This window comes from Ochlerotatus camptorhynchus, unplaced genomic scaffold, assembly GCF_037179485.1.
Source record: "Ochlerotatus camptorhynchus isolate MF236.1 unplaced genomic scaffold, CSIRO-AGI_Acam_v1.1 ptg000330l, whole genome shotgun sequence".
Taxonomy (NCBI): Eukaryota; Metazoa; Arthropoda; class Insecta; order Diptera; family Culicidae; genus Ochlerotatus; species Ochlerotatus camptorhynchus.
In genome coordinates, this window is record NW_027040818.1 from 6,127,219 (window position 1) to 6,153,346 (window position 26,128).

At 36.8% G+C, this 26,128-nt stretch overlaps 2 protein-coding genes across 3 annotated transcripts in view; both read left to right on the forward strand.

The window, feature by feature from the left end:
* Nucleotides 1-26,128, forward strand: part of RecQ4 (RecQ4 helicase) — a 394,445-nt gene that overhangs the window by 52,306 nt on the left and 316,011 nt on the right. The window lies entirely within an intron of this gene.
* Nucleotides 1-26,128, forward strand: part of ZnT63C (zinc transporter 63C) — a 99,657-nt gene that overhangs the window by 36,582 nt on the left and 36,947 nt on the right. The window contains exon 2 of one of the 2 annotated variants that reach the window (XM_065230525.1): nt 25,766-26,031. In XM_065230525.1, the coding sequence (XP_065086597.1) occupies nt 25,855-26,031 (177 nt within the window). In that variant the 5' untranslated portion in view covers nt 25,766-25,854. Of the gene's footprint in view, nt 1-25,681; nt 26,032-26,128 lie in introns of both variants that reach the window. The other variant, XM_065230524.1, reaches the window with a different exon arrangement.

Below are 26,128 nucleotides of genomic sequence, written 5' to 3' on the forward strand. Positions count from 1 at the left end.
AAAATGGCCCACTGAACCTACTGAATGCAGCTCGAAAGATACATGGGTTATATGTCATATGTTTGGGGATATCATGAAGAATACAGATGTACCATTTTACCCACCGGGTGCGGCTTTCAACTGTTCCCTCCCATACTCTACACGCTATTTCAAAACTACCCAAATTTAAGTAGAATCCACCCCGATCGGTCAAAACTGAACCTACCCAAAAATGGGTAAACTATGTTTGGAGCGACAAGTTGACAAATTGACAACATCGACATGAATCCGATCGACTTTGTTCATTTGTTAACTTGTCACTCCCAACATAGTTTACCCACCTTTGGGTAGGTTCAGTTTTGACCAATCTGGGTGGATTCTACCCAAATTAGGGTATTTTTGAAATAGCGTGTATATCCTTCTGATATGAAAAGCATCTTCTCTGCAACTTGGCAAGGCATTTTTTTTTGTCCAGCATTCGGGCCCAGCCAGCGCTTAGCTCGTTCATTCTCGAACCTTGCTTGCTATCCCTTGGCCAAGAGCAAACTTGTTATAGTCAAGTGCGTCATGTTTGCTCCTATTTCTATTTGCTGCTTCTGCTGGGCTGATGGTAGTCGTGGAACCGGGACCCAAATAGAAAGTGACGAGTGAACTCAGAGCAAACGGGAATGTACAACAGTAAGCAGCAGAAAACCTTTAAACCATCATCGGACTGATGACCGACCTGGAAAAACTGGGACAGCTTTTTGGGCAGGGATGATTGATATACATACAACATCGAGAATTGATTTTTTTTTGGGCTACACGCGTATTGCTCTCGTCTCATCCAGAAACCGGGTAGCTTCAATGGAGAGGGCAACATATATACAAGTGAACAAGTGCAATCAAGCTTTCGGATTTCGTGTTTGTAACTGTTTTGCCCTGGGAGGGTTTCTAGATGGATGCAAAAGCGCTGTAATCTGGATTTCTGCTGAGTGTGCCAGATTTCTTCGGTAGATTTGTTCAATAAAAATGAAAGGTAGATCATTGGATATATAACAACTGGATTTGCGTCGAATTTGTCATATCAAACTAGATTCTTAAATTGACAATTGTTGGATCGTGGTTGGTGTTGAGAAGTTTATATTTTCTGAACTTTTTCCAAGCAAATCAATGAGCAATTCTTGTTGCAACCAGTCCACTTTTTGCACGAGGTCCTCAGATATCAATTTTTATTTTACTCATTCAGAAGTTCTAGTTATAAAATCGGCCAGCAAAGGTAAAATTGATGGATCCTTTGATAACTAGGGTATTTAGCAGTTTTCTTTACAATATTGCCAGTTCAGAAAAACATTAGTATTTGGCGTCAGATTTGACAACCGAGATTGACAATCGTCACTGACAGCTGCTTTTGGGATTTTCGAACACTGAACTAATATCATTCTTTGAAGACCGAGTTAGAGACCTTGTTCGCATGACAACACATAAAACATTCAAGACAACATTTAAAACAACAAGTCAAATGAAAGTTCGCAAGATAAATTGAAGAAATCTAGGTTGAATAGAAAAGTAAATGAAAACTTCATTTCAGCGTATTGGCACAAGAAGATCCTATACTACTTCATTTCATGAGAACATTCGTCTCTACAATTATTTCCAGTATAGCCTGAGTGATGCAATTGATAAGCCAGCGGATCGGGTCGAAGCATCAAGCAGTTCGATCCGTCTTCTACCGGGGCTTCGAAGAATGTTAATCTGGATAACCTGCTTCTTCTTATTTGTGAAATGTCGACGCATGCGAAGAATTTTATGAATCAGCAATAATTATATCTTTCAAAAGTCTCAAGACAAAGTTTGGGGCGGGGGGGGGGGGTGGGTGGAAGTTAGAACTTTCATTTGGCATGTACAACACAATTTAAGGCCATAAAAGATTTATTCTTAAAAATGCGTTATTCATGAGCTTACCACCCACCAATTTTGAAAATAAGCATGCCATTAGAAAGTTGATCCATTTTCCTATAAGAAACAGTTCAGATTTTGAAAATCACATTTTATTATAAAAATCCATTATGGTGGCCAAATCCAAAATGACTAGTCATAGTGATAAACGAGTTGAAGTGGGCATACAGGAAGTTGTCTTTTTGATAATCAGTACTACTTCTACATAACTCGCAATAATTATCCGTGACGTGGATCTTTTCCGTTCCCATAAAATTAAGCCTAATGATATTAAATCTTGTCTACTTTATGGCGGCTTTGTGTAACTTTATCGTTAATCAAGTGTCAGCTCCATTCCCAGAAATGGTTATCTCTCCATTGCTTGTGGGTGTTCTTTCGAGCGCATAACTGAAAACCACATGGGAATTATCGCAAACCAACCTATAAGCATTTGGCAGCACGTAATTAAGATAACCCAAACATTGTTGCCGTTTGCGTCAACTTCAATGGATTGATTTACTGAAATTTGATTGTTGATTGTGAATTCTTCGGGTACAATTACCGTCAAATCCATGGCCATTGATAAGGCTTCGATAGCTTATTAAGGTAGCTAGTTGGAAACAAGATCTCTCTGGACTTGTAACTGACTCCTGGAAGATGTTTGATAAGGTTCTTTACTTGACATAGTGCAAAAATAGTATACCGTATCATCACGTTACGATCCACACGAGGTCTTTATCATTTGTGCAAAATAAACACACGTAACTTATGTCAGCATGTGTCAGAAGATAACGCGTTGAATAAATAAGCCGCTGAAACGTGTGCAATCTTCTTTTTGGTGGTTTTTTAGCTCAAATCAGCAGTAATTTGCGCTTTATTCATGTTATTTTCCGTTAACTTCGGTCATAGAAAAATATGCGTGACTTTCATTGTTGGCTACCGCACACATATTCGTCATTCAATTCTGAGAACCATTTTTCACTCTGGACTGCAATTCAGATGAATTTTCCATAACAGATTTCTCGGAATATGTTTCAGCAGGAGACCAATTTTTATCTCTGAAGGAATATAAAATGTGACAGTTTAATTCGGGGCAATTTTCAATGACAAGAAAAAATACTATCAGAGGTCCCTTTCAACTGTAATTAATGGACTCAAAAGTAATTTACATACTGAATTGTGTAAATAATGTACCATAACCTGCGTCAGAGTTGAAGGTTCTTGCGTGCCCGTAGTTAATGGCAGTGCAGATTTTTATTATCTAATATCTAAAAGCTATAGGGCTTGTCCTCATTCCACGTGGATAATTTGTTTTAGACTTCGTTTCTCTCCCCGTGCGTGGAAAATCTGAAAGAAAACCTTATTTATAAAAAAAATCATCACCGAAACACCCACCAAACGAAAGCTTAGGTCATTTTGTGTACAATAGCAAAAGGAATGTAATGAAGAGAGTTTTTTGCAATCTGAAATGATGCACCCCGAGTAGAGTTAAATAGCAAAAATAAAATCATAGCAAAATGATATCAAATTTTTCTATCATATCTTATTAAGTTATTGGTATGTTCTTCAATAAATCAACTAAATAACCTAGCAATAGCTTATTTTTTTCTTGATTTGTTTTCCGTCGATCTTGTTTTCCGTCGATCATGTTTTCCGTACTGATTACCAATGCTGCCGACGCCAGGAAGGCAGCTCCCACACCTGGACCCTACCTATCGACCCATCAACTCATGAACCGGGGAACAACGGTTTTACTTCCCTTCCGAAGGAAAGCGTGATCAGAGATTTTATGCATCAAAAAGTCCCGGCGGCGCCGACTGGGATTCAACCCAGGCCTTTGGAGTGAGAGGCAATCATACTTACCACCGGCGCTGCTAACTGAAATCAATAAAATATTTTTTGAATTATTAAATCAGGGTTTTGAATGATTAATAATAACAAGACTTAAGACAATGATAACATCAATTTGATATACTTGTAATGCTTAACTATTTTCATCAAAACCTTAATACCTGTGGAATGCGCAATATTCTGCCAAGATAAATTTGATTGGTTAATGCATGGTCGTGTTTGAAATGCATGGTCCAATCCAAAAATGTTATACATTTAGCTGCATTAATCGCTCTGGAAAAAAAAAACTCGAGAAACTGACAAGATGAAAAGAGGAACTCGAAAAAAATGCTACTTAAAGTTTTGGATCTCGGTTTATGATTGAAATCCTGTGTAAACGCAATTTGCCTTATTTTTATATGCTAAGGACATTATACAAAGCATTCAACAAAATTACAGAGAATTTGTTCAGGGAGAATCTTAGAGTGTATTTTTTTTAAAGCGGTGTTCTGGAACAATATGCATCTTCACTAAAAAATAGCACTCAAGGGCTTTATTTATCCCCTGCTCATAATAGGTAAAGAAGTGCTGATGCCGTCTTTGCCCCTAGGAGTAATCTGAAACTACATCTCATTAACCTATACAATTAGTAAAGTACACCATCTTGAGCATACCCGAACAATTAATATTCCATATTCTGTAATGATAACTCGTACGCTGACGAAAATGTCTTATCCATAGCAAAACGAGTTACATAGTTGGAGACAGTGATGCAAAATATCATAACACTCATTCGACACTCGTCAACGCATCAACCGACTATCGCTGACAGAACGTTTTGTCACGCAGTGAGAGGTAGGCCATGGCCAACAACAATCACCAATAATGGTTGCTGCTCACTGGCAAAACGTAACACTCGCTGCTGATGATGAAAAGCACAACAAAAACAGTGAATTGTTGCTGACTGAGAAGTTTCATGAGTTTAATCTCAAGCCCCTTCACATTCGAGATTCGTTAATCGCTTTATTTGTTAATGTGAATACATTGGAATCACAACAAATCGATCATTGGTGTGTTCTAATAACAGGAGCTCGTTTGCAGTACGATGATGAGAAAAGTGAAATGACAGAAAAAAAAATGAAAACAATGCCTACGCATTCCAAGTTTGTCTCGGCAGGCGCGACTGTGTGTGTTACAAACAAAGCTGGCACAATTAAACGGGAGCTGTTGGGCTCACTCACCAACACACTCACTTAAGCAAGCAAAGCAGCAACTGCTTGAAAAGGAGCACAGATGAGTGTCGTGATTGTCGGAAATGACCAGATCGGTAATGAATCACCACCGCTAACGACATTCACTAGTTGCTTTTTACTTCATGGAGAGTGCTTCGACAAGCACATTGATAGGAATGTACCAATCGTTACTATCATCAGCTGTTTGGCGATCGTGATTGTGATAGGTCGCAACTCTGGTTGGAGATGCTTAACATCAAATATGGGTCATTCCAGCTCAAGTGGGTACAGAATTTAAAAAAAGTTGTGGTCGATGTCACCGATTTGAGCCAATCTGGCCCAAAACGCTTATTTTGGAATTCTGAACAAACGCCTTTTTTTATTTTGCTCTAAAGTGCCTAGATCCTTCTGGGCTACAACACTGGATTTTCGAGATTTTTTTTTTAAATTTCAACTTTCAGAAGAGATTACTCCACAACCAAATAAGCTATTCATGATATTAGATCGTCAACTTGAAGGTTTTTTAATTTAGATTCTTATATGTGTAAAAACATTTTGTTTTTGTTATAGTAACTGCAGTAAACAGACTGATTACCGGCAGGTATCCTAATTGTCAAAAAATGACCTATTTTCACCATGGGCGGGATTTTTTGTTTCTTAATATTTTGGGCTCAAATTTTCACCACACTTTGGAAAACTCTTCTAATTTATGTGTTTCCAAGGTAAATGATTTGGCAAATAGTTTTTGAAATATAGCAGTCGAGTATTAGTACAAGACACTGAAGAAGTCTGCACATTGTAGACGAAATACGCGTATCTGTCAAGGATAAGCAAATAAAGTAGTGGAATTAAATGGAAAATACTAATCCTTCTCTCTCTCATCATGCAGCTGTTGTTACCTTTACATCTGAATGTGCGCCTGTCATCATCAACTTAACGATCTCGGGGAGACACGGATAGGGGAGGTGTTGCTACTGTACCTTTAGACCAATGACAGTATGAATGATGGTTAGCTCCCATCTAGAGTTATGTACTTTAACTAATCATGTTTGTATTACTTCATGCGTAAAGTAAAGAGTTATTCTCGAACAATTAGCAGAAACACCCTCACTGAACGGCATAAACTTTGAAAATCGAGGAAACTGATGCCTATTGGTTCGATATTCTCTTCTATTCGAGATGGGGTATGAATTGTTTGCCATCGCACTCAAGGAAATTACACCTTAAGCCCAACAAATTTGAGCATGAGCATGATTGACCGCCCGCGGATGCTACTCTGTTCTTGCGAGATCAGCTGTAATTACACAGAGAACCAATAGACGATGCTTGGGACTAGCATTCATCCTCGATATGTAAAAACTGGTGATCTCAAACACCCGCACCCGAACGCAGGTGAAGAAAGGAAAACGTATGAATATGTTGGCGAGATACCCGCTATGTTGAGAGCAAACAAATCCTCTGCATTTCCACGAGAAATCACTGAGATGTTTGATAAAAGGGATGGGTTTGCAGCAGGATTCGTTTTGGTAAACGATAAGCTGAATTGATATCTTAACGATCCTGCAACGCGAAGGAGCTTGGGATTGAATCCACGGTCTTCTGCTCAGTAAGCAAAAACGTTTGCCACTGGACAAACGAGCTCCTGTTATTAGAACACATCAATGATCGATTTGTTGTTATTGCAATGTATTCACATTAACAAATAAAGCGATTAACGAATCTCGAATGTGAAGGGGCTTGAGATTAAACTCATGTAACCACTCAGTCAGCAAAAATGGTCTCTCTAAGGCCACCAAGCCCCATCATATCACACCATACAAGCTACGATCGCGTTGTTATTGTACCCAACAAACTTTGGAAGCAGAATAAGACCTTATTCTGGCAAAAATATGCTTCATCAGCTAAAAAATAGCTTATTTAGCCATTAATCAGCTCAAATTGTTTGTTGGGTGACCATTCAAAGCCGGCCCAACGGTGGCGTTGATGATGATGTTAAGTTTCAAACTCAAACTCGACGGCAGTCCCGTTTACACAAGAATAAGCCTCTACGAACGATGATGTTTTAAACATGGAGACAAAAAGCTGCAAAATTTGTTGGCGGATTTTTTTCAAGAAATTTATACAACATATTCAGAAGCAGATCGCGATCGTGAATATTTTAGGTTCCATCCTGAGTGACATAAGTCTAGTCAATGTGAATGAAATTTTGGATGCATTAAATCATTAAGATGCATCCACAGAAGTTCCTCCGGTATTTATGAAAACTTTAGCAACTGCTAAAGTGCTTTGAGTGAGTTGGTTTATTTCCTTTAAATTCCGTTATAATTGCTTATCTTTTGACAGATACGCGTATTTCGTCTACTACTTGTAGACTTTATCAGTGCAAAGTACTCAACAGCACTTGGCACTGATGAAGTCTGCAAGTAGTAGACGAAATACGCGTATCTGTTAAAAGATAAGCAATTATAACGGAATTTAAAGGAAATAAACCAACCCACTCAAAGCTCTTCATAAAGGGATTCCGTTAAGAGGTTCAACAAATTTAAAGGATTGAACTGCTAAAGCTTAATGTTCCATTATTTTGACTTTTTAATATGCCATTAGAATCCGGACACTTCCCAAAAATATGGAAAAGCTCATTTCTAGTTGCCTATTTTAAAGTATGGTAGAAAAACTGACATACGTAATTATCGTGGTATAGCCATTATCTTTTGTATCCCAAAACATTGTGAGGCGATTGTTAATGATCAATTATTTATCCAAATAAAAACCAGAATTTACTTATTTATTTATTTATTTGTCAATAAAAAAATGTAGACGACATAATAACATTATAACTAATAATCTATGAGCGGAGGCATATTTAGGTCTATCATTTCACAGTGTAGATTATAAACACACATCATCTAACTTATTGGTCCATATTTCACGTAGTTAGTGCGGTGGTGATCTACCGAGAACAAATGTCGATTGCGCAATCGGCGAGAAGGTACATAAAAATTAAGTCCTGATAATAAATAAGCTGAGTCAATGCGTTGCGAAGCGATACTGTTCATGGAAGAGACCATAGCATAATCCCGACGCTCTTTCAATGTCTGAATGTTGATTAACAAGCAACGTACCTCATAAGATGTCAGAGGAAATTCTTTCCATCCCAATTTACGTAGTGCATATAATAAAAAACTGCTTTTGGATTGACTCTATTAATTCTTCATGCCTTTTCATATATGGCGAGCAAACAATACTGAAATATTCTAATATTGACCTCACACAGGCAACATAAAGTGTTTTAATTGTGTAAGGATCTTTAAATGGGGTAGTACACTCTAGCGGCCCGAAAAATAGCCTTTCTTTAGGATTATTTTTTCGGGGCTAAATAAACATCTATTAAGAAAGGAAATGCGTAGGTTTACTTATTCTTTTTTTTTTCGCTCCTATTGGACCACTGCCCGTCGAATTTTCCTGAGCAGCGTGGGTCATTAGACTGATGCAAATTTTGACATTTTCGCTCCACAGTGCTCAAACGGTTCCAAATCGGGTCCTGATAAGTCTCCCAATATTTGAACTCCTTTGATAAGAAACTAACTTGGCACAAACCATTTGAAGTTTATATAGAAATAACTATGGGAAATCCAAACTTTTTGTTCATTGTCTTCTTACCTTTTTCCATATTGCACTGTCCAAAAATTCAATAGCTATACTTATGGAAAATTTTCTCGGCTACAACTTAGCAGAATATAGTTTTTAAGCCAAACGTCAAATAAAATTGTTATTAATTGTTTAAGAGATTGATAATCTTATGGCATGATCAAGCAGCTGTTTTGTGAGCAACACTGTATATTGCAGTGTGACATAGTAGCCATGATTTTTGTACTGTATTCCAAGCGCCAGAAACCCCAATGCTTCCTGCTGAACCGTTGATTGAGCATAATCATAAGACATTAGTGGCTTGAATTATTGATAACTTTTGATGCTTACATTATATTGAAAAGTGGTTTTGCACAAAGTTGTAGCTGAGAAAATTTGCTGCGAGCTCAGTTATAATTTTTTAAAGCAGAGCAATATGGTAAATTGTTAGATGGATTTGAACAAAACATTTGGTTTCCCCATAGTAATTTCCATATAAACTTCAAATGGTTTGTGCCAAGTCAGTTTCTTATCGAATGAGTTCAAATTTTTGGAGGCTTGTCAGAACCCGATTTAGAACCGTATGAGCACTGTGGAGCAAAAATTTCAAAATTTGCATCAGTCTAGTGGGTCATACTGCTCGTCCATGTGAACATAGAACAGCAGAAATTTGGTGTTGATCAGCATGACATAAGATATTTTACCTCTTAAAGAATAATACCAAAAAATTGCATGCAAAATACTTTGTAAATAACAAAAAAATATATTTGGATACCAAAAGAATACCTGTGTGATATTGTTTTGGTATTGCATTTGCATAATTTTGTATTGGACTTAAGGTATCGAGATATTCGTTCCTGCCCGGGTTGTTATGCGTTCGTTCGTCATCGTCTCTTGTGAATATATTTTATTAAATTTGAGTAACATTTTAGCTAGTTCTTATACAAGATCTCTACTCATTTTTTTTAATACAATTTCCTGAGTTTTCCAGGTTAATCCCGTTCCTTTCGGATGATTTCTATGTTTATTAGAAAGCTGTTTTCTAATTTTGTTAAAACATATGTTATTTTTGGTAAAACAACGACTTTATTTCCACAAACGATTTCAAGACATGGCAATCAGTTTTAAGAGATCAGTTCTACAACCAAACCCGTTCAAAGTAGAAGTTTAACATTTACCTAACACTTTACAAGATAGTGGCCACTATATTTCCACCAACAATCAATATGTTTTTCTGTTCACTCAATATATCTTTACAAGTGTTTTTTTAATTGGTGGAAACTTCTGGTGTTTATCAACACTCCTTATTTTTCTGAGCCACAACAAATGTATAATGCCAACTTGACTGCAATATTTGTGTCAACAAGCGACAATTTTTTATCAGAACAAATTAAATTTGTCCATACTTTCGCATTTCAGTAAAATTTAAACCAAATACATGATCTACATTTTAATAAAAAAATATCAAAAGCTACTTGTTTTAAAAATACAGCAGTTTGAAAAAAGAGTACCTAAAGAGGTTTATTGACACTTCTCAAACTCCCGGCAGACTTTATCAATCAAGCCCAAAGCTATACAGTAAAACCTTGAATATTTTATTAATCAGCAGTAAGTATTTCAAGAATTTTAATGCATGTCCAGAAAAATAACTCCTCTTTGAAAGTTTTTTAGAAAATAATCAAAATCTGGACCTAAGTTTTTTAATTATTGAAAATTGAAAAATTGAATTTGTAAGTTTTTAACTATTATCATAGTACGAGTTGATTCCATGCTTGGTTTCCTGGTCTTATAAAGGGTTTAGCCTAAGCTCTTATAAAATATCTAAGCTTTAAAGTTTTGAACTCCAAGTCCAAGATCTAGAAACTATTCATAGTGTCAAAATCACAGAATTAGAAGAATGGATCTCAGCAATTTGATTAATTTAAGTATTTTTTCTAGTTTTGGATTTTGTTCCCTGATCTTCTCTCTAATCCCCCTCCAAGTCCGGAATATTTAATTTTAAATGAAACACCCTTGAACATTTGTCTAAATCCAGGATCATATAATTTTCTAAGCATGAAATCTTAAAAAATCTAACCCTTAGTTTTTTTTTCTCCAAACCCTCAAAGTTGATCCTTTTTCTGAGTCCAGGATCTTTATTTTTATGGTAAAATTGAGTTCTCTAATAATTTCCTCTAGAATACTCTTGAAAATCTTCTGCAGAACACTCTCTGAATTCACTCGCCAATGCTCTTCATATTATTAATAACTCTAACAATTCCCCGAAAAATACTCCTTAAACAATTCACTTGAAGTAATCTCCTGAAATTTCAATAGAATTCCTATTAATTCTTTGAAATGCTCCTCATACTTTCCTTGGAACTCTATTTTGAATTTTCTAGAAATTATCACCAGAAAAGCCTTGGAATACACCTCAGAATTCATGAGAAATTTTCCTCAAAATTTTGTTGGAACTATTCTCGGAATTCAGAATTCAATTCCCTTTTTCTTAAAACTCTTTTGGAATACTCCTGAGAAGATTTATTTTCAGTATTATTGTTTTTAAAAACTAAATCCTCAACCTATTTTATTATGTTCACTCAATGCTCAGAATTTAACCTACCACGAACATAAATAAATGAAAATGATACATTGTTATTTTTATGTTTTTTTTTCAAATAATGCAAACGATGCTCCCTTAGCTCAGTCGGTAAAGGCGCAGCTACAAAGCTTATCCATTCTGGAGGCGAGTGGGTTCGATTCCCGTCCGGTCTATTATTTTTTTGGGTTGGAAGATTCGGTACGGCATAGAAAGTTCTCAATTAAAATGTGAAAGTACTTCAAACAACACTAAGTTGAGAGGAACCAAAAAGTTAATATGCTATAAGCAATAAGCTTGAAATGCCATGTAGTAGTAATACATATTTAGTAGTATGTATTTTGATGCAATGAAAACAGTTTTTTATTTGTCACTTATTAGTAGGTATTTGAATTTGTGGATTTCTTTTGAGAAATCGTGGATTTCCCGGATCAAATTTTGAAAATCTTGTAACAGCCCTGTAACTAGGAAAACCATTTATTTAAACTATTTGTATGCTCATACATTTTGTACTAAGACAAAACTGGATGTGGATTTAAGTGTACTAGTGCAAATAAAGTAACCGTTTCCACACCGACAGATGTTGCTGTCCACGAGATTTATTCTATGGAGATGCGTATCTAGCGAGTAGTGGTTGGACATAAGTCTACGCATCACGCAAATGAAGTCACGACTTACGCCCAAGCCTTTAAACCACGCTCTCGAAGAAACATTAGGAATAATTGAATGGAATCACCGTCCAAAATTTCCAGTGTCCCGATCGGTTGAGAGTTATAGCATGTTATAATGGATAAATAATTAAGGCACATTGTCACTTTTGTCACATAGAGTGTTTCTTGGCTTACTTCTCCATTCTGAATTACAAACCAGATGTTTATCACCTTCTCAGTATCTTTTCTGTAAAATTGAATTACCTAACTAATTATTTAAAAAAATAATTAATTAAAACTCAAAAAAAATAGCCTGAACAAGATACATGAAAAGTCGCATGACCGTTCAAAAATACCTCAATTTACTGCCAGTGGTGGTATGTCTTTGTGAATTCGTTCTATTCCACATCCGTGTGAATTCCACCAATCGTTTAAACTGTCGTCACACTTACAGAAATGAACCTATGATGAATGATTTATCAACATTCCAGTCGATGACGCAGTTTATGTAAGCATCCATTCCACTTCAGTCCAGTCAATCTCGGCAAAAGCATATCAGAATCCATCAGCAAACAAAACACACAAAGAGGTAGCCTTGCTGCCTGTTCGTAGAAAAGAGCCACTCAGTCACCCGTAAAACAATTTGTCGTGACGTGTCCGAGTGCTCTCTGTTCTGTGGTTGTTGTTGGTTTGTCTCAATCCCCAAAATACTGCTAAAAATACTTGTCAATTCCCAACCGGACCAGATGGTAGGTTGCTTACACGTGCTACCCGAGCTGGAATTTGCGGCGCCATTTACATTGCACATTGTCCTGACTGTAAGTAATGATGATATTACATTAGACGCAGTATTGCTACATGTATACCTACCTCCCGATGTACACTAGATGTTCGCTAACTGAAAGACTTTTAACTGAAAGAAGTTATCGAACACTTATCTGTCAAATTGGTGCATTTCAAAACGTCAAAATGAGCACGAAGAAGAACATTGATGCACTTTAAATGCATTTGACAATTAGTTTGGCACATGAATTACATTTCAGTCAGCGAATGTCGTTCGCTAGGTGAAACGTAAACATGTTTCAGTTAGCGAACGTCTAGTGTATATCGGATTTGTTTTTGATCAACTGTGACCTTCGTAGTACAGGGTATGGTTGCAGAAATATCCTCCCCTTTCCATTACCCTTCTTTTTTGTGTTTGCAAGTCAGCGTTATTATCATTCTCATCACACTTTCTGAGCAAACTTGTGGGTAGCTTATTCGATTGAGGCCGATTGGTTGAAGGCTGGTTGCTTGCTATACAGTTCGATGGACACGATTTGAATATTTTATATATCTATATATACACATACTCTTGCCGATGGTTAACCGTGCACCACTATACGTCACTCGAAGTGCAGCCGTTATCATCGTCATCGTTGGTGAAGAAGATAAAAAAAAACAACTGGCGGCAAATTCTAAATAATAAATTGTTTGGGCCATTCCGATCGTTGGGTAAACTGAATCTCGCATTTCATCGAATTGTTATTGGATGCATAAGCTACTGGAATAAGCTTCGCAGAAATGTGTTTTCCTTCGATTCTTCTGTAAATAGCAAACCGGTTCACCGATAACAGTGATCGTGAACTTCACCGAAATTCTGTTTAATTTTATAAGTACAGGCACATACATTTACAATGTGATCAACAGATCAACAGGAAACCAAGCAACATACAGTCACAGCTAATTTACCCAAAATGTGTACCTTGATTCAACTTGGCGACAACGAATATCAACTATGACTACGGACAGGTCATTGTAAACCAATTAAGGTGTCCAAAAACCACATGCCCACACACGCAACCGATTATCGTCGTGATGCGATGATAATGATACGGAACCGGCCGGCACTGCTGAACATAGGTACTTCAAAGAGGATTTATTATAAACTCGTTACCTAACCTACAAGTCTAGTAAGTTGGTGGTTGCTTTGCATGCGGAATAAGTTGATTCAGTCGATGATTTCTGCAATCGCGGTGGCTGTCCATATCGGTGCTGAGGACGCCATCTGTCATTCGTCGATCAACTGAGCCGGTACCTAGTGGTGATGGAGCTGAATAGTAAATTGTTTGATAAAAATAAAAAAAAATAAAATCATCGAGTGAATCGACGCTAGTGTGTGCATGCTTCTTTGGTGTGTGATTGTGATAGATTCAATGCACGTAACCTAACAGAAATAGGTATATAGTACCATTGAATGCATAGTTAAACGAATAGGTGCCAATTGAAGGTGGTGTCGAAAAAGAAAACATTTTCTGCGACGCTAACGTCAATTATTTCGTTAATGAAACCAGAATTAGGTATAGGTTTATTGAACTTACATTCAATGGAGAGTTCATCAAAGACTAGAAGTGCTGCCAACCGGTGAAAGTTTTTTTTTTAACAAAGGCTAGAATCAAAGTCATAAGCGTAAGCGTGTTAATCTTTGCATGCCCGACAGTTTATGTGCTATACAAATGCTTTGTTTATCAACTACCCAGTTCGAAACAGTAGTGTACATTTCTGTTCAATATGATGCACATAAATGGAGCGTCACATATCATACAAGCTTACCTTATAAATCGTGTAAAGTTCTGATACATTCCATGAAATGCTGCAAATATTCTATGCAACCGCCCATCTTTGTAAGAGATGAACTAGCCATATGGCTAAAAATCTCTATAATAAAGACCAGAAAAATCTAAAAACGTCCATCTTTGTAAGCAACATTTCTTGCAAGTTGCTGGTTTGCGTAAAATGAAATATAAGTTTACATGCATCAATGTTTGCATCACAAGTGAAATTCAGATTTTTTTTTGCTGTTTATATTACACAGATAATTTTTGTTGTAATTTTCAGCTACCAACTCGAGCAGGTTTTTAAGCATAAAAATACACGTTTAACGATCTGAAATTCAATCAATTAAGGCTGAAATTTACACGATCATGAAAATTTATATTGTTGTTCGTTGAAAATTAAAACAATTTCAATTAAACTTTTCAGTTCCATGTAACCCCGTAACATAGGTAGATCACCTTTTCGTGGTACGTTACGGGATGTAAGATCTACCACCGATTCCTAGTCTTGACTACTTCAAACTAGGGGAACAGGATTTTTTTCAGTAATCGAAGGAACACATCTTAGTCCTTGTTACTTTTTATGCCTTGTTGATAGTGATAAGTGTTCGGGTTGCCTGCACCGAGGATGATCTTGAAACAAGGAAAAAAATAGTTAGTTAGTCTCCATCTATGTGATTCCTAATCTTCTATTTGTTGTTCCCTAGTTTGAAGCGGGTAAGACTACACAGATAAAAATCCTGAATTTTAATTGTAATGTAAACATTCATTCACGTAGACTTGTATTTCATTTCATGTAACCTAGCAACTTGCAAACAATGTTGTTTACAAAGATGGGCTTTTGTATACAATATTTACTACATTGCATGATATGTGTCAGAACTTTACATGATATATAATGTAAAAGTATATGATATGTGACGCTCCATTTATGTGCATCATACTGAACAGAAATTTACACTATTTTTTCGAACTGTGTAGGTTTCTGATGCATGGTCATTATCGGTGTGATAGCTTGTTTTTGTTGCTAAGGAATCCAATTTTGACTGACAAATGGGCGTGCCTTTGGAGGGTGTTCCAACCTTTCAATTAGAGTCGAATCCTTGCGATAAATGCAAGAATGACTGCTGTATCAAAACCGAATACTTTATCATTTCTCAATAGTGATGGATTAATACGACATGCACCAAACTAAGGACACGGGATATACTACAATAGATCAAATTACTGGTCGCAGCAGTGTTATGTCCCGAACAGAGGAAAAAAAGTTCCATGTAAAAACATACATACATGTAAATACTCACATGTATGCAAATGAATGTATTATTAAATAGGGGACATGTTTGCTTCGGCAACTTTCTCTGTTGCTCTGAAACACAATGTATTCACATGCGAAGGACGTTCCCCCTGACGATAATAGGTCAAGGTATTGCCGAAGCCAACTTTTCCCCTACCTGTAATGTAAAAAAAATATTTGATGCTGTATGTTTCAACTAAGGCCAGAAAATACATCAATGCGGCTAATGAAAATTAACAAAGTTTTTGATCTGTAGTTCAAAACGATGCTCCGTACAGGGACGCCCAAATCCACGATTGACTTTCAGAAATTTACAGTTATGGCACAGCAATTTTTTTTGAACAGACAGCATTCCAACTTAAATTTTGCGTGAAAGTATTTAATAATTCATTAATTTATATTGAATTTTACATGCATAACAGTGAAAAGTTTAGTTGGAATTATTTGAATTTTCAACGAACATAGATAAAAGTTTACATGAATATGTGATTTTAAGTTTTAGTTAAGTGAATTACTGATCGTTCATCGTGTAATTTTATATTCAAAAACCTGCTCCAGATTGTAGTTGAAAATTTCAAAATATTTTTATCTGTGGATGTACTGCTCATGCTCATAGCCTAAATCTTATCAAATTTGATTACTTTCTTGGGAACTATTCAAGTGATGTACAAATATTTCTACGTTTTAAAGTATTCTTGATTAATATTTAGAAATTATGTTCAAAGGACATTTAGATGGTCATCAAAACGAGAAGCAGCAGACAATTTCTTCCTTCTTTTCCATTCTTTCCCACTTAACAGGTCTGACAACATATAACAATGCCACGGTGTATGGGGCTCAAGCAGCGTTGCCAGATTGTTTTAAAGCTTATCGGTATCGAGGTATTAAAAAAATCGGTATTTATCGGTATTTACTATTTAATTGATTTTATATTTTTGCCGTTTTTGAAAACAATTTTTTTAACAATGGTGACGACTGGGATTTGAAGGGAATTGCTTTGTTTAACGGCTTTCTCAGTCTTAAAACACTCCTTAATTTTTTTTAATTTAATTTTTAAAATTATCGTTGTTCTCAAATGGTGATCGAAATTGTGACCAAGTACTTTTTTTTTCAATTAAGTATCATTAAATGAAACCAAAATATGGAAAATCAGCCACACAACGACTAAACTATTGACAATTTCGACAAACAATATTTTCCCTTGAAAAAGGCCACAACCCATGACCGAAATGTCGAGCATATTACATCATAGTCTCAAAGCAATTTTTTTGCTTTTCAACTATGATCGAAAAATTCTGGAAGAAAACTCCGGGGAATGTTTGAATTAGCTTCTGAACGAAGCTGACAAAACATCCAGAGTAAGACGAAAGAAGCTCCCTTGGATGAAGATCGAGTATAGTTCTAAGAAAAGTTAGCAAAACATCCGGGAAACTTCCAAGACACGAATTGAGAAACTTGTGGCGAAAATTTAAATAAACTATCGAAAAAACAGATATCACATCCAAAGGAAGCCAGAAAAGTTTCGGAAATCGGAAGTAAATTTTCAAAAGTAGCCATTTCCAGGAAAAGCCAGAAGAAGCTCGGAAAAACCTTTCAATAGAAATTGAACATAAAAACCTTTTGCTTATGGTCAAACTTCCAGAAGAAGACGAAAGAAAATTCTGGGAGTATTAATTAAACTTCCTGGAGAAGACGAAAGAAACTTTCTAGAGACGCTGACGGAAACTTCCTAAGGTAGATTGGAAGCAACATCTGAAGCAGAGCGCTTACGGGACAGTCGAAAGAAACAAGTACATAATTCATAAAACATCCCTGAAGACTCCGTAATTTCCCTCAAGTTTTCGGAAAATTCCTAAAATGCACTTAGGAATATTCCATAATTCGTTGAAATTCCTTAAAAGTTCTTGTAATTTTCCTGAAATTAGGGACTGTGACTACCGAAATATCTCTAATCTTCTTGAAAGTCTCTGGACTTTCTTGAAGATTACAAAATCTGTTAAGAGCTCTCACAAATTTCTCGAATTTATTGTAACATCAGCATTGAAGCTGATCTTCCCGATTTTTTTTTATTTTTAAAAGTTATCGACACTGCCATTAAAAAGCATTGAATTTCCCATAAAATGTTCTCGCAATGTTCTACTGTTCATGTAACTTCCCTTACGTTTCCTAAATTTGCATGAGCCCCTCAGGACATTGCTGACGTTTTCGTAAATTGCCTGAGTTTCTCAGAACTCCTTTATAATTTCAGCAATTTCATTGAAATTTATTGATCTGTCCTGATGTTTTCTGAGCTTTACTAAAGGTCCTTAAAACCATTAGATTTCCCTAAAGTTCTTTGGACTTGTGAAGATTTCCTTGAAGTTCCGGAAAAGTTGCCAAACTGGCGGGAGCAGATGAAAGAATTATTCGAGCGAAGACTGAAGAAGCTTCCAAGGTAAGGTGGAAGAAAATTTCAGGGAAAGTTGATGAAACTTCAGGAAGTTAAAAAAATATATAAAAACTTCCGGAAGTTTAATAATGTTTAAAACATATTTCTCGATTCCCTAGGAATTACCGGAAAGAGCCATCGACTATTTCTCGTTTGATGGGTAGCCAATCAAAAGGAGGAAATGCAAATATTAGTCAAAAGAGTATCAAGCATAAAGCATCTTTAGAGATGAGTTTTTTAGAATTTTGAAGGCTCAAAAAATATGAGGTATTCAGAAAGATACAAGTCTCTCACAAAAGTTTTCTCAGACATTCGAGCGGGGGCAGGCAATAATAATTCTGATTATTTAAAAAATCGGTATAAATCGGTATAAAATCTTAAAAATCGGTATTCTGAGGAACTTTATCTGTATATCGGTATCTAGTTCAGAAATCGGTATAAATACCGATAAATCGGTATATCTGGCAACGCTGGGCTCAAGTTTTATTGAAACAAATTGATTTTAAATTTCTTTGTCTTCTCGATCCGTTTCAGTGGTTATTGAGATGTCATCGAAACAAGTAGAAAATCGCCGGAGAATTTTGCGCGCCGTCATGGAAAATCCGACTGCGACCATGAGATGGTCGGAGGACAACTGGGAATCGCCCATACAACTGTGTCTCGGGTGGTAAAATCGTTTAAGGAGTCCCAGATGACCGAGCGGCGGGCTGGGAGTGGCAGAAAATCGAAGACAGCTGACCCTGTGAAGGCCCGGAAGGTGTTGGATTATTTCAAGCGTAATCCGAACCTTTCGATTCGCGACGTTGCTCTGAAGGCAAAGTGTTCCGCCTGGTTCGTTCAGCAAACCATGAAACGAGCTAGGCTTCGTGGATTCAAGGTCCGGAAGGCACCGAACCGGCGTGATCAACAAAACACGGAGCTGTATCGAGAGTGGTTAACGAAACCGATGTGTGTGGTTATGGATGGATGATGAAACATACATCAAGGCAGACGCAAAGCAGATACCGGGGCTGGAGTTCTACGTTGCCAAATCACGGTTTGATGTTCCGGAAGACATAAGGAAGAAGAAAGTGGACAAATTCGCAAAAAAATACTTGCTCTGGCAGGCCATATGCCAATGCGGTAAACTGAGTAAACCGTACATCACAATGGGTACCATCAACAGCTAAATTTACCGCACCGAGTGCCTCCAGAAGCGTCTGTTGCCCTTCCTGCGGTCCCCCGGAGGTGAGACATTATTTTGGCTGGACCTGGCATCATGCCATTACGCGCGATCGACGTTGGATTGGTACAGAGACAATAACGTTGTTTTTGTACCAAAAACCGCCAACCTCCCAAATTCACCAGAGATTCTTCCGGTGGAAAGATTTTGGGCCATAATGAAGGCCAAAGTTCGAAAATCGTCCAAGCTGTTTAAGAACGAGCTGGAGTTGAAGAAAGAATGGATTAAAGTGACCAAAAAGGTCGGCTCCACGATTGCACAAAATATAATGAGGGGTCTTAAGGGAAAGGTGCGGGCTTTCAGCGATGGAAAGGAAATTGAATAAAGTAATTATGCCGAAACATAATCCATATGTATTAGTTCATTCCCTGAAAGTTTCAAGAAAATCCGACTTAAAATAAATTTTGGGCGAACACTTTTGTCTGGTGCATTTTTTTCGAGTACAGGCCTTATCAGAGGTTAGCAAACATCGTTGAGGAAATGAAAAAGTGTGAAGCTGATCGTGCTATTCAGTACGCAAATGAAAAATCCATTGAGCGTCGGCGTTGACAACAATTCAAAGACAGTGAAAAATGGAAACGATCGAGCTTCCCAGCAAAAACTTTGTAAATTTACATTAGGCACAATAATGCATTTACTGCTTTTAGTTGAAACAAACATTAATTTTACATCAAGGTGTTTTATAATACATTCATTTGCATTGAATTTTACATGCATGTGTGTTTTTACAAGGATGTCAAAAGTTCGATTGAAATTGATTTAATTTTCTACGAGCAACGATATAAATTTACATAAACGTGTAAATTTTAGCCTTAATTAATTGAATTTCAGATTGTTAAACGTGTTGCTTTAAATTTAAAACCTACTCCAGATGGTAGTTGATATTTTCAAAATATTTTCATCTGTGTCCCCTAGTGTTGGGATAATTAAAAAAAAACAAATCTCACCAAAAAACAAGAGCACGCTTGATTTTCGTAGACAAAAATTAACAAGCAAACAACTGCGGTTGATTTGGAATCTGTGATATCGTAGCTCGGAATATCAAGCTAACAAAACTCACCAGCTGCAAATCTCACCCAACTGTGGTGAGATTGAGTTTCATGATTTTGCTTTACATCCGAACGCAACCGAAACTTCCGAAGCGGCTGGCAGTAGTCACTTCGTGTCTACCATCGTTGAAGAGAAAAAGGAGATAGCATTATTATACCTTCCCTTTCTAAGAAAACGAGGTGCAACGGAATCATTTTTACGTCGATTCAACTGTCAGCTTCCACTTTACACGTTGTGAATAGTCTCGCTTGATAGGAGGACAAGAGCTTGTAAAATCAATATCAAGCATGATATTTTGCTCCAATATCACGCTTGCTAATGATTATGCCATCGCAGGTAGTGTGAGGATTTTTGAATTTGCAAATTATGCACGATTGCATTCTCAATCTATGTTCCAGCTGGTGAATTTACATTTAAATTTTACACTTTGAAAATAAATTAAAATGTTCGAACATCCCTCTGCTGTTGATCGTCCGGTTTCAAGTTTGTTTGTTAAAATTGATTCCTGGTCTGCACACCGTAGGCAGTGCCGTTAGTTTTTTGCGTTTAAAATTAACCATCAGCCGCTGAAACTATATGTATTATCGCATATCTCTGTTGTTCATTACATACCAAGTGAAAACTTAATCATATTTTGTCGTGGAGTGTTGTGGTTTTGAGATGCTCGATAACCCTGGAGGGATCGGTTTTGCTTAATGAGCAAGATATCATGGGTTTCATCCCAAGCTCTCCCACAACAGAATTAACCACCATCGTTGGGTTCCGAGAGCATAAAGCGCAGTTAATAACCAAAAGATGAATAGTTTAAACCATGAATTTCGGAAAGGGTGTATGCGTGATCCAGTTTGAAAGACATTGTTGGATGCTTCCAGATGCGTCGCACACTGGGGCAGATCAGTGATTTTCTCGGAAAAAATAATAACTTTTGAACAAAGCATCCAATCAGAATACTGTCTTCGGTAAAGTTGTTTGTATAAGTTAGGCGCTTCTTCTGAATAAATTAATTAGTTCGTAACTTGGTCGTAGAGATGGCGCGCGAATCTAACTTTTGAATAAAGCATCCTGGACGTATGGTGTTTTCAACAAAGTTTTTTATCTATTAAAATAAAGGAAAGTTGCAGAAGACATAAAACTTCCATAACCTTTAGTTTCGGAGATATAGGGTATATTGAAAAATATGATGCCAAAATTCTTATTTGTTAACTTTTTGTATATTTTCATATATTTGCTCTGGTTTCTGCATTTATTCAAACGAAAACAAACTAGGTGCAAATTTTCATTGCACTATTTGTGGAATTTATAGTGGTTTTAGTGAAATATTCTCGAAAAACATGATATTTTGCCTGTATTTTAGGTATGTGGGATTCTCGTAGGGGCAGCTAAGGGCAGCTGGACTTTGTATCATTTGTTAGCTCATGTCATCCTTTAACATATACCAGAAAACCGAAGACATGATATTCGATGATTTTTTTTTAATTTCACCTTTTGTAAACCGTTACAAGTATCTCTACTATTAAGGAAACCTATAAGTTATGTATAATTTATATTCGTTAAACTTTTTAAATTGCAGAAGCAGAAATGGTTTAAAGACTAAACTATCTCTTAAGTTAAAGTATTTAGAAATCAGTTGTCCTTAATTGTCACTATCGTCAAATAAATCCGGTAGTTGTAATAATGCCAATACCCCGCATTTTTTTTAATTGGGCTGAATTTTTCGTCGGTCTTTTTCGCAGACTTTTAATTAATGGATCTGGTTGGAAAAATAGTTTGATGTGCTTGTGTGCTCTATTATCTTTACTAAAATTAATTTTGAGACACCACTTAACGAAATGCATGTTGAGCATATGGCATAGAATAAACAACTGTTGAAAATATACATTGAAGGTGAATCCATTATAGCAACTTTGTGGATTATTGCGTAACACCGGAAATTGATCACTGAACTGAGACGAGAAAAAAATTCACGCTTATGGATACCAACTACTGAAGTATACTCACGTATACTAACACTACCATCAGATAGGGGAAATTTTCTCCTGCATTATAGTGGTGTTATTATGCGTGGATGAGCTACCAGTTACACCAAACCGACCATCAAATGCAATGTTTACAAAAGCTGATACGTCTCTTCGAAAAAGTAATCGATAATTGTACGTTGTACACGATCACGTTGGCACGGCAGCACACAGCTTGTACGATGATGTCACATATACAACTTTACCTGGGTAATGCAGCTGATTGAGCTGACGTATACATGGTGCAAAGGGACGGATAATCGTGTAGTAAGCAGATAATCAAAAGCAGATGATAGCATCAAAAACATGGCCACCAGCCAGGCCCCTGGTTCGCTGGCAGCTCATAATAAGTAAACAATCTCAAAATTCAGCACAGCATTTAAAAATGGTGACATGTCAAAAATTTATATAATGTTTCCCATTTTGCTGTTTCACAATTCATCCTTCATTTCAATGTAAAGGATGTTTTTATCGGTATATATAAAGTGAAATTTAAAAAAATCATCGAATATCATGTTTTCAGTTTTCTGGTATATGTTAGACGATGACATGAGCTAACAAAAGAGACAAAGTTCAGCTGCCCTTAGCTGCCCTTTCGAGAATCCCACCCACCTAAAATAGAGGAAAAATATCATGTTTTACGAAGATATTTCACTAAAACCACTATAAATTCCACAAATAGTTCAATGAAAATTCGCACCTAGTTTGTTTTCGTTGGAATAAATGCAGAAACCAGAGCAAACATTTGAAAATATACAAAAAAGTTAACACTTAAGAATTTTGACATCATATTTTTCAATATACCCTATATCTCCGAAACTAAAGGGTATGGAAGTTTTATGTCTTCTGCAACTTTCCTTTATTTTAATAGATAAAAAACTTTGTTGAAAACATCATATGTCTAGGATGCTTTATTCAAAAGTTAGATTCGCGCGCCAAGTTGCGACCAAGTTGCGAACTAATTAATTTATTCAAAAGAAGCGCTTAACTAATACAAACAACTTTACCGAACACAGTATTCTGATTGGATGCTTTGTTCAAAAGTTATTAATTTTTTTCCGAGAAAATCACTGATCTGCCCCAGTGTGCGTCGCTTCATTTGAATAACTTTTTGTTGAGTCGGTCGTAGATTGTGGAAATGTAAGGGGCACGGTGGCTATAGAGCAACTGTTTTTGCTAAATGAGTAGAAGATGATGGGTTAAAACCTAAGCCTCATTACATTACTAAGTTAATATATCCAGAAAATCGATAATAACAGAAATTGGAGCAACGATTCAGAAAAGTAATAAGTATATTTAGACAATTTTGACGTACGCCTGAATCGGTACGGAAGACATTGTTAACTACTTTGGATGATTTCATTTTATTGTAATAGCTTCTTGTAACCGATAATAAACGATCGTCAGCTTGTTGTGATGTAAGGGGCACGGTGGCCTAAGAGCGACCGTTTTTTTTTACTGAGCAAACAATCGTGGGTTATAACCCAAGCCTCTTTACATTACTGAGTTGATAGGGTCGCGTCATTTGCTTAACAGGTTTTAAAAGATCGCATCACTTTCCAATGTGAATCCAGATCTAATTTACCCTTCCCACTAACAAAAACGTCCTTCCCGTGACACCCGTGGAGATGCAGAGGTATACTCGATCTCTAGTAGCAACTGTTGTTGAAATAACAATCCCTCCCCGATGACCGTAAGGACGTGGCCGGTGCCGTTATTGACCTCAAAAATGTGGATTCTCCGGATTTTGTACACTGAGAATGGATTGCTAGTCTCAAGCCCCACTCATATGGTTCTTTGTGCAAATTTCGCTAAATCTGGTCAATCACGGAGTAGCAACTACTGAAACCCTGCTCTGCTCATGCTCATTTTAAAATTGATTTCTGGTCTGCCAGAAATAAGTCTGGTACAATAGCAGCTTTATTTGAAAAATTTTTATGTGTCAAATTTAAGTGAAAATTTATCAAATCGAACAGTGTTATGATTTAGCTTCAAAATCAAAACAAAGAAATTGAAACGCTACACAAAGTAACCAGCATAACAACCACTCAAACGTCAATTGATAGCATGTTCCTTTGGGTTTTTGTTAGTTGTCCATAGAATAATGCAAAAAACAAAATAATAACAATGATCAACGTCGAAATATAAAGCAATGAATTTTTAATCCAGAAATCCCATCGATGATTATTGCGCCGTTGAAAACTCAAGCTGCTAGCACAGTGAATGCGAGCAGCTGAGCTGACAAATTATTTAACGGGGATTTTCATCATTTCTAAATCATCAACCTAAAACGGCGCCGGTGGTGTAGTGGTAAGCGTGATTACCTCTCACCCCAGCAGGCCTGGGTTCAATCCCAGTCGGCGCCGCCGGGATGTTCTGAGGCATAACATCTCTGATCACGCCTTCCTTCGGATGGGAAGTAAAGCCGTTGGTCCCCGGTTCATGAGTTGATGGGTCGATAGGTAGGGTCCAGGTGTGGAAGCTGCCTTCCTGGCACGTCGGTAGCATTGGTGCTCAGCACGGAAAACAAGATCGACGGAAAAAACAAACCAAAGGAAAAGAAAAAAAATAAATCATCAACCTTTGAAATAGGCGGATCAACCAAGTGGTAAATTCAATGGAAATGAATAGATTTATAGATGCTTTAATGTTTATATTGTAATAAGATTTCATTGCTGTATCTTTCAATTTATGTTGAGAAATCCATCCAAGTGCCACATGTAAATTTACAAAACTTTTGCAGTGCTATGTGTTTTCCTACATACTCAATTTAATCGACCTGCCCCTGCATTACAACTTAAAACGCAAACGACCCAAGGCCGAAAGTCTCTCTAATAAAGCAAACACAAAAATTAAAACGTTAAATCGTACATAAAGCTCTCGTTTCACATATGTATGCGAAAACTGAGAATGAGAACGAATTCATGCTGGCGCATTTTGTCTCTATTGCACATCGATATAACCTGCATTCACTGCATACATATAAAAAAAAGTTAATTTCGATTACCGTGGAATTCCCGCATCTTTCTTCGAAAAACTTATGAATCAACAAAATGACCTTCCTTCTCGTTTCTATGGAAGCGGCTCAAAGCAACTGCTCATGTTGACTCCCCGCTGGAATCCGTGGAATGTTTGAATAATTTATGCACCTGATCCTCATATTTAAATATTTCAGTCTTTATCTACTTTGGTGTAGCAAATCTTTCCAGAAATGATTCATTCTCTAACACGATTTTTCTTCTCTCCTCTTTTATCTTTGCAGAGCTGAACAATCCTCATCGCCACGACGAGCTACAATCTCCGATTTAGAGTTGCTAGTTTACTTAATAAATCTATTTCTTTTTAGTTCTTAGTGTTTAGTGTATAGCTTCGCAGAGCGAACTATTAAGTTTTAAGTAGCCTACGGGAACCGAAACAACAACAAAAAACTGCAAAATGGCCAAATTCAGTGGTAAAAAATGCCGCCTGCTGACGGTGATGACACTGACGGTGTTCTTCTTCTTCGTCGAAATCGTCGTCGGATATCTCACCAACTCGATGGCCCTGGTGGCCGACAGTTTTCACATGCTGGGTGACATTGCCGCCCTTGTGATCTCTTTCCTATCAATTAAGGTGAGTGTTTGCGTACCATTGAGCAGAACGGTTGTGACAAGAATGAGCTCAATTTAATGTGACCTTTTGTGTGTTTGTCTCTTTTTCCATCTATCCT